The sequence below is a fragment of the Nesoenas mayeri genome (genome assembly GCF_963082525.1).
Source record: "Nesoenas mayeri genome assembly, chromosome: 8".
Classification (NCBI taxonomy): domain Eukaryota; kingdom Metazoa; phylum Chordata; class Aves; order Columbiformes; family Columbidae; genus Nesoenas; species Nesoenas mayeri.
In genome coordinates, this window is record NC_137554.1 from 31,750,222 (window position 1) to 31,763,981 (window position 13,760).

The following is a 13,760-nucleotide window of genomic DNA, read 5'->3' on the forward strand; positions in this document are numbered from 1 at the left end:
AACCTCTGCCTCCCTATTTTGAACTATCAGGGATTGCATTGACCACCTTAATTCTCCCACCTGTAGCTGGAGAAATGCGGGCACAGCTCGAGAGCAGCTGTCCTGGGCAACGAGAGTAACCAAGTAACAAGAGGCCACTTCTCCAGCAATCATTTCAAGTGCCCCACAAGCACGACATCGAAAAGAAAGTCTTAAAAATACAGATGTGAATTACCTCACCGCTCTGAAGGACCCATCAAACCCCAATGGGCGAGTCATTTAGAGCCTCTGAACCATGCAGCAGTATAACACTTTTTCCTTTGGACCGCAGTCTCTCTGACCTTCCTCACCAAAGAGCACCATGGCAAAATCATACAGAGGCTACAGGATTTTGAGCATCAGCTAACGTAAGTGTTTTTATTTTGTGGTCACCCAGGAAGACATCGGTTACTTGCAAATGCAAGTGATCGTAGTTAGCAGATCATAGATATTTATGAATCTAAACTGAGGTCTTCAAATGCTACTGCAATGACAAAAAATGACTCCCCTGGCATGACACGCTGCCTTGCAGCCGCACTGTGAAGAGGTGAACCCAACCCCTGGTGCAATGGAAACTGCTTCCCAAGGAGACTCTTGGAGCACCAGGGAACCTTTGCACTTTACCTCTGTACAGAAGGGCGTAAGCTGGGGATGCACCACAGGCTGAACATACATGTGAAAGGTGGATTCGATCTCCATCGTCCTGCCATTCAGCTTCAGGATAGGGAATTCGATGATTTCCTGAATAGGGCAAAAAGAAAAGGAGCTGTTCATTTGAAACAAACAAAAAATGAAGCTGGAAATGATCCCGCCTAGCAAGCTGGCTGTAAAAAGAGCAGCCTGACAGTCCCAAACAAAACCAAGTCTAACATGGAGCTCTGCACTAGGAGGGAGAAAGTGGCATTGGAGCACAGAGCACATCCAATGACACCGAGGAGGATGGCACGGATGCTCGTCGCAGTTGGGATGGGTTGCAGGGACATCCCTGTGCTCAGCGCCGCAACCACACACCTCGCTGCCCAAGCCCAGCCTAAGGGGGGTGATCTGGCACCACCGTGTGCCAACACCACCCAGGGAACACAGAGACACCTTTGCTCACGTCTGTTTTAGCAGGGACATCCCATGGGCTGTGCCCTCCCCAAAACCAGTCCCATGCTCTCCAGCTTGCTGTCCTTTTGGAGGACAACACCAGACACACCACAGGAGCTACTGCATGGAGCACCTGCTTCCTAGGAGAAGATGAGGAGCACGGCTCTACTCCAGAGCCACCAGGGAAGCCACCTTCTCAATCCATCCTTATGGGATGTGGCACCGGAGAAAGCCCTGCTTAATTTTCCTCTTTGTAGCCAATTTATGCTGATAGGGAAATAAAAATGTTCCTTCGTCAGAAGAATGTTCAATTATTTGAATAATCAGCAATCAAAAATTTACATGGACCTGTTAATAAAAAGTTTAAACAAATGCAGTTGCGATGGATTTCTCAATTATTAAAAAATATACATGAAATTAAAAAAGACGACCACTGAATAAAAGCGATAAAATCCTTTGTGTTCACCCCCCTCCTTCTCCCCTCCTTCCAGTTTAATGTAAGAGGAGAAGTGACAATTTGTTTGGTGTCTTTAAAGAATAATTTGTCTATGTTATTTAATAGAGATGCATGGCACCAAGGTTCTGGAGTGCAAATGAGCCCGCTGAGTGATATCCATGCAACAAGCCTCTCAAATCACTTCTGGAGAGAAACAGAGAGAGGGAGAGAGAATAAAAAAAATATTGCTTTTTAATATTCAAAAACAGTTTGCAAAATTTAATCAAAGCAGAGCAAAAGCTAACATTTTTACCACTTTGACATTTTTATTAGCGCTTTCATAAATTTTTAAAACATGAATGGAATTAGTTTAACAACAACCAAAAAAAAAAAAACTTGCCTGAAAACATCTGGAAGAGACAAATAAGAAATAATAAAAAAATAAAAAAATCCAACTCCTGCGAGTAAAATTAGCATGTGGAAAATGCAGCCGCTGCGGAGGAACTAACACAGTTTTTGGACCTCGGCTGCAAACCCCACGACCTGCAGGCGGAAATTATCGTGAGGTCATATATATGAGCTGATGACATCACCAGCCCAGCGGGCAGAGGGAGGGCAAGAAGCTGGGTGGGTAAATGGAAACAACAAATGATTTAAATAAGCAGGACAAACACCCCATCGCGGTGGACAGAGCCCGTGGCCACAGCAGAGCAGCTCCCCGAGCAGCCCGGCCCCGGGCATGCGGGGAGCACGTGCCGCTGCGATGGAAAGTTAAAGGAAAAAGAAGTGTTAACAGTCCTGAAGGGCCCAGGTGCAAACACCGAGCAGTCAAGCTGCAGAATACGCAGGGCTTAACCATTTCCCCACGATCGGCTGTGCCGCTCGGTTCGTGCTGTGCAGGCGGAGGCAGAGCCCGTTGGGCACATCCTTCCCCACCGCTGTGACATCCCACTGGGAGTCAGCAGGTTTCCCCGGGAAAGAGATTAAACTCCACCCGTGGGCTGGAAGGGGAAGAGGACAGTGGCAAAACACCTGAGCATCATCTGGATTGCTGCTTGTGCTAGAGCCAAACTAACCAGCCTCAGCCACTCAGGTGCATCCCACCAGGAGTCAGCAGGTTTCCCCTGGGAAAGAGATTAAACTCCACCCGTGGGCTGGAAAGGGAGGAAGACAGTGGCAAAACACCTGAGCATCCGTCACCCGGATTGCGTCTTGTGCTAGAGCCAAACTCACCGGCCTCAGCCACCCAGGAAGACCCATAGAAACACGAGAAACTCAGAGTATGAAACATTGGACACAGCTGATCTTCCCTCAAAAGGGCTACCCCAGACAGGCTCCAAGTGCTGCAAGTTTCTGTTCAGAAGGAAAATGGACTGTAAAGTTTCAAGCCAATAGACAGGATGTCATAACAGAGCCAGGCTTAACCCCTGGATAACACCACCCATTCTTCAAACCAGACTGGGGCAGCTCGTTACCCCCCAGGTCTGCAGCCCACCCAGGGGGTGACCGTGGAGGTGGACAAGCCCACGGTGGGGCAAGATGAGTGTTCCCCTTCCTGGAGAGGGACACGTGTTGGCTGGATATCACAGCAGGGCTGTGTTGAAACATGGAGATGGGTCCTAAGGGACCACGAACATCCTCAGGGGCCATCAAGTGGCTGGATGCAAAGCGAGACTGAAAGACAGCCCTGCCGCTGATCTGATACACAAAGGCGTCCCTCGCCTTCCTGAACCGAAGGCAAAAAGCACTTCCAGGAGGGCTGGATTAAGGCAGACAGAGGAAATAAAAAGCTGTACTAAAAAAATGTGGAAAATTTAACAATATCCAGAATTATCGCAGGTCTATGGGAAGCGTGTGGCCAGGAGCAGGGGTGATACCCCAGGAGTGACTTGAGCATCTCAGGAGAAAGCGCAGCCACTCTTTTGGGCTTATTTGGTCAGTTTTTGAAGGAAGTGCTAAAGGACCTTTCCTAAAAGGCTGTTTATCTGCACGCTTCCTATAGCGGAGATTTTTCCAGTCTCTGGCAGTGTTTGCTCCGCTGGTATCTAAGGCAACAGATACCAGCCCCATGAAATCAGCCCCACTCCTCACTAACGATGTTAGCCAGTCCTGCAATGAAATTTAACCTGTGACACTGCTGTACTTTTCATTTAAACTTTCATTTGGAGAGAAGCAGTGTTTGGAGACCCTGCAGTTTGTCCTGCTAATAAAGACAAGTGTTGGGACCTTTAAAGGTGCCATTCATCTTTTGCCTTTATTAAATTCAATTTTCTTAAGCCCATGATACATCATGAAATTAAGAGTTGACATTCCTGCAGAAATAAAAATATCTATCAAACATAAACAGAAAGGGGAGGGTGGAAAAAAAAAAAGAGGCCTCTATTATGAAGAATTTATGGCTTAAAGTTGATCTGTTTCCACTTTTTTTTTCTTTTTACAAGCATATGGTTTGTTTTAGATATCCAAAATGTTATTACAGATCTAGAATTTCATTAGTAATTATTATGAAATGGTGAGCACTTAGACACACACACGCGGGCCCCCAGCAGCCAGTGACGCAGGAAGGCAGCCGGGCGCTCTCTCACGTTTCACAGCAGCCTCGTGAGCTCCATGCGCTCAGCTCCATCTCCACCACCAAGGACCTTCACTGCTTCTCCCCAGGTGGGAAAGGTGGAGGAGAACAGCGCAAGGGAACTAAAAGGGGAGGTTCACTGATATTTCCTTTCTTTTATCAGTCTGATCATCTGTAAATACAACCTTGAGATCCTCACACCTTTCCAGCCACGTTCCAACTTCAGCGGTGGCTTGTGCCAGCAGCACCTGGGGCTTCTAAGCCTCTTCTTGGTTTGTTTTTGGTTTTCTTTCCTCCACCCCCACATAGCTTTTCCTTATAGCACAACCAGAAGTTATGGATGTGCTGAAATAATGCTGTGGGTATACAGAGGCTGCAACTAGCCACAAGTCACCAGAAGAACAAATCACAGAATGTCAGAGATTGGAAGGGACCTGGAAAGCTCATCCAGTGCAATCCCCCCATGGAGCAGGAACACCCAGATGAGGTTACACAGGAAGGTGTCCAGGCGGGTTGGAATGTCTGCAGAGAAGGAGACTCCACAACGCCCTGGGCAGCCTGGGCCAGGCTCTGCCACCCTCAACGGGAAGAAGTGTCTTCTCAAATTTAAGTGGAACCTCTTGTGTTCCAGTTTGAGACCATTACCCCTTGTCCTATCATTGGTTGTCACCGAGAAGAGCCTGGCTCCATCCTCCTGACACTCACCCTTTATATATCTGTAAACATTAATGAGGTCACCCCTCAGTCTCCTCTTGTCCAGCTCCAGAGCCCCAGCTCCCTCAGCCTTTCCTCACACGGGAGATGCTCCACTCTCTTCAGCATCTTGGTGGCTGTGCTGGACTCTCTCCAGCAGTTCCCTGTCCTGCTGGAACTGAGGGGCCACAACTGGACACAAGATTCCAGGTGTGGTCTCCCCAGGGCAGAGCAGAGGGGCAGGAGAACCTCTCTGACCTACTGACCACCCCCTTCTAACCCACTCCAGGTACCATTGGCTTCCTGGCCACAAGGGCATGGTGCTGGCTCATGGTCACCCTGCTGCCCCCAGGACCCCCGGGTCCCTTTCCCCTACACTGCTCTATGTACCCATTTGAATTTTGCAAGCACTACAATTAGGTATTTTATTTAGCACTGCAAAGTAACTTGAAATGAAATCCAGGATTCAACCCATCAGAAATAAGCAAGCACCTTTTTATTTTCCTTTCACTGTCATGAAAAGTTGAACATGTTTTCTGTTGAGAAAATTCTGCACGTGGCTCCCAATTACAGCCATTTGCATTTATATTGTTGGAACACAGAGCTTCTAAAATCAATATTAACACGCTTAAAGAAAAAGACATCGGCACCCTGTCCCTCCCCTCAGCTGCGCCCCCAAACACAGGAACAATAGGAACCTAGAGAGCCGGCGGCTTGTACATATCTATTACCAGGTCCACCCTCTTTACAACAATCTTGCATTTATGATTTCACAGTGTTTCAAGCAAATCTGGGTGACTGCTTGCTCAGATTTTTTTTGCCTTAATAAATAAAAATGTCCTCCCTCAAAAAAATAATATAATGAATATCCCAGGTGCAAATCTCCCATGCGCTGAGCAGTGTCAGGAGGCTGCGGGGTAACTGCAGAATGGTTAGGGCCTTCCTTTTTAAGAGGGATTTGAAAAATTCATGAGGGCATGTGAAAGCAGCGCTATAAACCCAGCTTTTCCCTACCTAACCATCCTAAACAAAACTCCCCTTCCTTTAACTCCCAAGCAGGGATGCACAAATTCAGCCGTCTTGATCTTCCAGCTAATAAAAGAAATGAATGAGCACACAGTTATAGTAACTAAATAATATCCCGTGACAGACAAATCTTCTGGAGTTCAAAGAAAGCATCTGAAATTACACTAATTCCCACAGAGGAAGCTTTTTGCTTATCCTGTTGGATCTAGGGAGCACTAACATCATTAGACAAAAAGAACACAGTGGCCAGCAAGAACTTCCCAGCTCTCAAAACCTTTTAATCCAGAAGCCCACATACAAAGTGGACAGGGCACACTTGAGGACACTGATTTATGTATTTGAAGAAGCCTTTTCAGTTCAAAAACTACCAGAGAATAATTTATCCCTTATGCCCACCCCCATGTGAAGAAGTTTAATAAACACAAGAATAAAAGATGCCCATAAAGACCAGAGCTGACTGTTCAAAACGCAATAAACACAAGCAAAGGCCGTTCAGATAAAGGGATTTTTTCTAATGAGGAAAAACAAAACTTCCTACCAAAACACTCTTTTACACCTTCAAGAAAGGTACAGGCAGAAGAGGCAAAGGAGTGTCCATGGGGGGGACGCAGCCTCAGCACCAGCTCGTTTTGCTCAGGGATGCTTTTTTCCCCTCTCTTTTAAAGAAAAAAAGCCCAACAAAACACTTTATGCACAAGGAGCTTATTTCTTAAACAAACACTCGTGTTTTTGATTTACACCACAGGCTGCTCCTAAATAATTTATGGCGGGTTAAATTTATTGCACAGCCCTGGCCGGCTGCAAATTCGAATTGCCAAATAATTAGATTTTAGGGCAATGCTTATAAATTATCCGCCGATTTGTCCGGACTTGTTTGTCAGTTGCTTTGTGCTTCGGGTCATCTTTGGCATTTCGCTGTTTGTGTTTTAATTGCTGATTTACACTTTGACAGATGAGAGTTGATGCCTCCAAGATCGGGGAGGGGGCGGGGGGTTGAAGAGCAGGAAGAATCGGAGCTTTTAAAGCCTTGTGATTTTCCTTTTTTTCCAAGGCAATTAAAATGGAAAAGGGACATAGTAAGGACAGCACTAGCCTAGCAGATCTGTCTCCCCAGCTTCCATCCTCAGCCTTAATTTTTATTGTAACTAAAGCCATTTCCAAGTGAGCAGCCTTGCACCAGCCCTCAGGCCAGGGGGGGAATGACCTCATAGGTCTTTCCCCCACTTCTAAATTTGTATTAAACTAACCAAACCAAGTACCATAAAGGCAACGCCTCTGCAGTGGGGGATAGCAGGACTTGAGCTGAATCGGGGCTATGCGGAGGTTCCAAGGGACGCCCACCTGCACACACAATCAGGACTCTCTCAGTGCTTCTGTCCCGGGTAAGTTACTCTGTGTACTGATTAACTCTGTCAAAAGCTCCTTGGGAAAGCACCTGACCCCCAAATTTATTTTTCCATCACTACCTCATATGTAGTACACACCCAACAATTTAATGCATTTAAACAACTGTTATATCCCAGAAAAGCGTGAAGGGAAATACACATCAAAATCAAAACACAAGAGAACTGGCGGGAATATGGAAAGATCATGAAACACTGACATAAAACGATGTAAAGACAAATTCTGCTGCCTGAGCATTGAATAGCCAAGGTTTCTTCCTCTTGCTTCTCCTAGGTGAGCCTCACTGCCTGCCCCTAACACTGAGGCACTGGAGCCCAATGTCAAAGCCTGGAATTCCTCTGAGATGAATTCTGAGTTGCATTTCAGGTTCTACACTGGCGTCAAACCTGGCTCCTATTTTCAGGTGCTTCCTTACAACTGCGAGGGTGAGGGACCATTTCTCTTTCTTTAATAGAAGCTGAAATTCCCATCTAATCACATGCCTCCAGGAGCCTGAGCTTTAAGAGAGACATCTAGTCCTTGCACCTGCCCCAGGGCAGCATCACCTCCCCCTAAATCATTTCTGACTTTGTCTAGGCTGTTTTTACAGACTCCAATAAGAGAGACTCACGCGCTCCCCAGGCACTCTATCCTCCCGTTTCATTAGTCTTATCATTGGAAAGTTTTTCCTAATGTCTAATCAGAATTTCCCTTGCTGTTGTTTAAATTCATGACTGCCCACAGCAGACACAAGCCAGAACATTGCCTTTCTCAATTTTGTAATAGAAGACCTCATCATACATACCTTTCTCTTCACTGCAACAAACACAACCCCAATGCCATCCGACCTGTGCTCACAGTTGTGTTTTGCAGACCCCTGGTTACACTCACTGTTTCTCTTTTGGATGCTCTTGAAATGGCCTCAGGTTTGGTTTGGTGTTTATTTTCGAAGCATGAATTTTAAAGCAAAACACTTCCCAAGCTGAGATCTCTTCTTATGAGGCCAAAAAAAGAAGGATCCACATGTCTTGCAAACGACATTTTCCCCCTAAACTTACCACTGTGGTCTTTCATAGCTGTCATTGTGCTTGAAATCTCAACAGCTGGCTCACAACCCTTGTCTCACCATCCTGAACAAAACTTTTGGTAGTGTTTTATGCTCTCAGGCTGGTTCCTGCCTCTCAACATCAGCATCAGCTCACCTACCAAACCCCACAAAGCTATTTTGATCTTTCCAGCAGCATCCAGACATCATGAATAAGGCAGAACCTCTCTCCTCTTTCCACACCTGGAATGAGAAATATAGACCAACAGACGTCAACATTTCCACTTGTTTCTTCAAGCACCACTAACACATAGTTATGCACTCCAAAAATCTCCACTAACAGAGCCAACACCACCAATTAAGGTTGACTCTTTGGGGAAGTTTTGTATTCACACCAGGTTACACACACATTCCCAAATATTACCTTTCTATTCCAAAATGACAACTGCATTATATTCTCTTTCACATCCCCTCATTTCTACAGCGAGCAACCAGCCTGTGCAGTCCCCATTACAGAATTATCAAATCATTTCAAGACCCAACCTCTTCACCTGATATTGAGCAGCACAAACGATCAATGTTCCCAGCAACACTAAAACATCTGGGCTGGGTAGAAAGGGCACCTTAGTGCATGTAAATGAACAGCCAGGGTTTTACACACATCACAACTAGCTGCTGGTGACAACGCATTTCTGCTTGTCAGAGAGGAACTAAATAACGTAACGAAGAGCTATTTTGCCAGCTAACAAGTGCACAGACCAACAAAGACAATAGAGGGACGGTTGTCCGGCCAGCTTGGCGCAAAGAGGAAGAAAAGTGTAAGACTTAGACAAGTCCTGTGCCTTTCTCACCAAAAAAGCTGAGCTGCACTTTCTTTCATGAGGAAGGTTTTGTTCAAAAGCAGGAAAAGATGACCCTAATGCAGCAAAGACCATTTTCCAGGCACTGAAAAGCAGTGTCCCGTGCAGCACTAAATAGACGCCACACCATGGAAGCATACTGCCTGTTTTTAACACATCGTGCTGGGAAATACCCCGTGTCTCATGGGCTGTGAAACAGCAGCCAGCACGGACCGATTGCTGGTGACCACAGGGCAGGATGAGGGCAGAGAACGTATAAACCTGTGACACGTTCCCTTCGCTTCAGAAATGCACGTGGTGTGAACATTTCCAACGGCACACGTTACCCTCATCAGCAGCTTTACGGAGAGGAGAAACCTTTAAATACAATACAGTGGACTTGCACATTCCTGAGCCAGCCTGGATCTTTTCTTTTCAGGGTGACTGCCGCTCAACTGCTTTCTGCTGTAACAACAAGTCTACTTAACTTTGCAACTTGTCACCTAAACGATGTGTAATGTTTGTACAGCTAAGGATATAGCATTCAAACAGCACAGGCGGGGAATTGCACGCCGGGACGCATAACTGATGTGGGGTCTCCACACACTGCAAGGGAAAGGGCAACGTGACTGATTGCTTTAAAGTGGTCATCTCATCGGGCTGTCAATAACCAGCCGAAAGCTGAGCAGGTTGGGTCAGGTTAGAACTGCAGCAACTGGCCACCTGGGTGCCTTGGTATTTTAGGCTTGTTGCTATAATAATGCTGGGTTTATACCTTTAAATAAGAAATTGCTTTGAATCTTTTTTGCATACATCAGACAACTTGCCTGGTGGTCTTGTTGTGCTCTCCAGGAGATTTGGGTTCAGTAACTGTTGATGTTCTCTAGCTTGTCAGGTTTTAAATAAATACCGCTAATTCTGTTGCCTGAAGCCATAACCTGCCCTGTCAGATTCACATGGGTCACAGCAAGGTTGTCCTCATTTAATGGGAGAACAAGGGAGGTCTCCAAGGCAAAATGACTGCCAGGAGGAACACAGATTTTGGGGGTTACCCTGCACCTGGTGTCTCAGACCCTGCAGAAGCCTCTCTGAAACACTGGGCTTCTCTCTACATCCTTTTTCAAATAAAGACACTCTTCTCCATATTGGTCAAAATAAGATTTCTCATCAGTCCAACAGAATTGCAACAAAGCACACAATACATAGAAATTACGATTAAAAAAGAACAGCATCTCTTTAGTTTCAGATGTACCACGTAGAATGTTGAGCTATGGATATTCATGTGTTCTTTGCAACATTTTTAACTGTTCAGAAGAACCAGCTACAAGGCCTCAAAAAGTTGTGTTTTTTCTTTTTTCGAAAGATTGTTCAAAAACTTAACAAGAACAGTAAAACCCACCTGAAACAGCTTTTGTATGAAATATATCCTGCCAATCTAAGAATTCAAAGCATTCCAACATAAGAATGGCATAACAACCACCATCATTGGCAGAGATGATAATTTTTTTTTTTACTTATTGTAGTAAAAATTAATTTAAAATACTTTAAGTGACTGTTTTGTGTGCATTTTTAACAGCATTCCTCTAGAAACAACACTGGAAGAAGCTGAACTGAGAACTAGGTATTTAAAACGACACCCAAGCCTAAGCTGCATGAAGACAGGTAATTGCAGATTAATATTCCACTGTTATACTTTTGCACAAGAGCACAGAGTTAAAGTTGCCATGGGAAACAAGCCTGAATTTCTTCACTTTTCAGCAATACATGATCATCCTTAATAAAGGTTTTGGCAGGTGATTTCTAATGCACTGAGCTTAACAGCCACACAAAAACTGTGCAAGAAGAAAGCTGCTACACAGGGATGTCTAGATAGAATAGGTAGGCACGGGCCCATGTCCATCATCCCCCTCTGGGTAGGATTGTGACAATCTCCACTACTTCGCAAGCCACCTTTGTGCGTTCCCATCCTGGCCTTCAGCTAGATTTGCCTTGATACACTACGCACCGCTTGAAGAGCATTGAAGGCAGCTGCTTCCCAGCACACAGCGGTCCCTCCGTAACCTCCTCCCACAGCACGTTTGTGATTTTGGGGACATATTCCTCCTAACAAGTCCTCTGAGCCCGGGCTACACCTCCCAAGGCGGCTTCCCTATCTCCTCTCTACTCACCCTGAGCAAAGAGCTCGGCATCTGTTGCTACAGCCTAAACTGGGTGGAAATCAACATCCATTCCCATTACGAGGTCAGTCTATAAATCACAGCGGCTCAGGAGCAGGGACACATCATTCAGCTGTCCCTGCCATGGGAACGAGACCACAGGTAGAGCAGCAGGGGCGGCGATGGGCAGCGATCACCGCAGCATCCAGCTGCACCTGCCCGCCCCCACCAGCCCCAACCGCAAGACGGATGGTCAAGGCAAAGCGCCTTCAATGCTCTTTTACACCAGCACTCACGGAAACACAGCCTGAACCCAATTTAACCGTGTTGTGCATTTATACTTCATGTTGTCTTAGAGAAAGCCTGGTCCCAATTTGTGAACATGCTTTTTTGCCAATCAGGAAGTGTACTACGATCAGATTTGTTTATACACTTAAATTAGTAACTGAACATATGCTTATTCATAGTCTCAGTGTTTACGTTTTTATGTTGAAATGATTAAGTTCTGTATTTATTATGTATATGTTATTATTTATTTGACAGAAATTATAACTAAATATTCCCCTAAAATAACAATCAAAACTCATGCTACACTAACTTGAAATATGTAGGATACACTAAAGAAAAATATCAAGATATTTTTGTATTTAAAATGTGCTGTTTAAGAGAACGAGGTAAGTGTTGCCCGTAAATATTCTTCTGCCTCTGGTCACAACCCCATCAGCAATTAGAAGATCTGAACATTTCCAAACTCTCTGTAAGAGAAATTTATGAAGAGGCAAATTTCTAATTCCCAACTGATTTATCAAATCTGAGTGAATCTGAGACACTGAACTCAACTACCTGGAAAAAATGAAATGGAAAAAAGCAGCTTCACCATTACCAAAAACTCATTTAGCAACTCAGCATCTCCGAGGTCCAGCTCCTTCTGCCAGGTCAGGGGCCCAATGCTCTTTTATACTTTTAGGCAGCAAACACACAAAGTTTGAATTTTATTTCACCTTTGAACAGATCTGATTTCTACCTTCAGATTTTTTACATTAAAAAAAAAACATGATTGGTTTTCATCCACTCTGCTGAAGTTGAAGATACTTGGCTTGCGGACCGACAGAGGCACACCCGCTCATTGCATTAATAAAATAAGGTTACAGGCAGCTGCAGATCTGAGCCTGGAGAGCTCCTTAACACAGTCACTGAAAGCACTGACCACCATAAACACTGGTGTATACAAGGACAAAGGGACAAAAGAGCAAGACTCCCACTTATTAATGCATCTCCTCTTGTGTAGCTCAAGCACTATATATACCCAGCTCTACAGGCTGATAGCGTATAAAAGCAGCAGGCACTTAAAAACTCTTAGCAGACAGTAAAGGGAAAAAAAAAAGTCAGAGTTAGAGCTGAAAAATGAAGCACAGCACCACTGTTGTGGTCCGAGGTCCCCCAACCAAATGACAGCTCCCACCTGACCCCAACTGGGCTTTGGATCAAATCCCAAATGCACAAGGTAAGCTTTAAAGAGATGCTAGGGGACAGCCATAAACATCCCTGACTGCCAACCTCTACTGACCTTCGCCTGGCTAAAACACTGCACGACACAGACTGTGCCTCTATTCTTTCAGGTTTTTCTAACTATCCATCCAGAGCAATGTGGTTAAACCCCACATCTTCTTTTCTCTCTGGGATGGTCTTATTACCCATAAATACACCCACAAAACCCAGAAGCTAAGCTGCTTCTTTTTATGCATATAAACACGCACTTTGATTTAGGGGCGTTTCTGCTGAAAGCCATCAGGTCTGCAAGGATGCTGCTGTTTCTCTGCGGGTATAGGGCAGGGAACACGAAGAAGTCCCTATGCTGGACCCAGAAGTGGTAAAGCAAGGAGCAGCAGCCACACGGCATTTGGCCAGTGGTCCCGGCCACTGGAGCCACGATGCAGCCAGCTTCCCAGGGGGACACCACTGTCCTTGACACCCCTCAGTTCCCATTGCAGAGGCCACACCACAAGATCTCGGAGGGAGATCAGGCAGTGTGAAAGAGAATGGAAATGCAGGAGTCTTCAGGGCTCCCAAGTGAGTGTGAAGGACTTCCCCTGCAGAAGAGCATGAGTAAATGGGAGAGGGAGCAGATATATCAGTCACTTTAGTGTATAAGACAGTTCTTTCATCAGTTCCTGGTAAGAAGCTGGAATATTTTGAAGAGCAGTTAGTGAGAAATGTGAAGTGTGCTGCACAGTGGCAAGTGCACTCTGCAAGACTTTTAGGCTGATCTGGCTAAATTTACAGCTATGCCTGGATCACAGCTTAGCTCTGTATATGCAGCCTCCTCATTAAATAGCAATGCATTTGAATTTCATTGTATCTAGACTTCTATTTTGCAGGTACTAAAACAAAAGCAGAAAAAAAGATCAGGATCACAGTGAAGATCATCACCCGACCATTCTTAGCTCCCAGGTCTGCCCTCAGACCAACCCTCCAAATCCTGTCTGCCACTGCTCCAGTGAAA

The 13,760-nt window shown here is 45.3% G+C and overlaps 1 protein-coding gene across 4 annotated transcripts in view; it reads right to left on the bottom strand.

Moving 5' to 3' along the window:
• The window catches only part of ERI3 (ERI1 exoribonuclease family member 3), a 134,788-nt gene that overhangs the window by 109,524 nt on the left and 11,504 nt on the right, over positions 1-13,760 (bottom strand). For 3 of the 4 annotated variants that reach the window (XM_080348587.1, XM_080348589.1, XM_080348588.1), the window contains one exon: positions 643-759. In XM_080348587.1, coding sequence (XP_080204713.1) covers positions 643-759 — 117 coding nt within the window. Of the gene's footprint in view, positions 1-642; positions 760-8,423; positions 8,451-13,760 lie in introns of those variants that run through there. The other variant, XM_080348590.1, reaches the window with a different exon arrangement.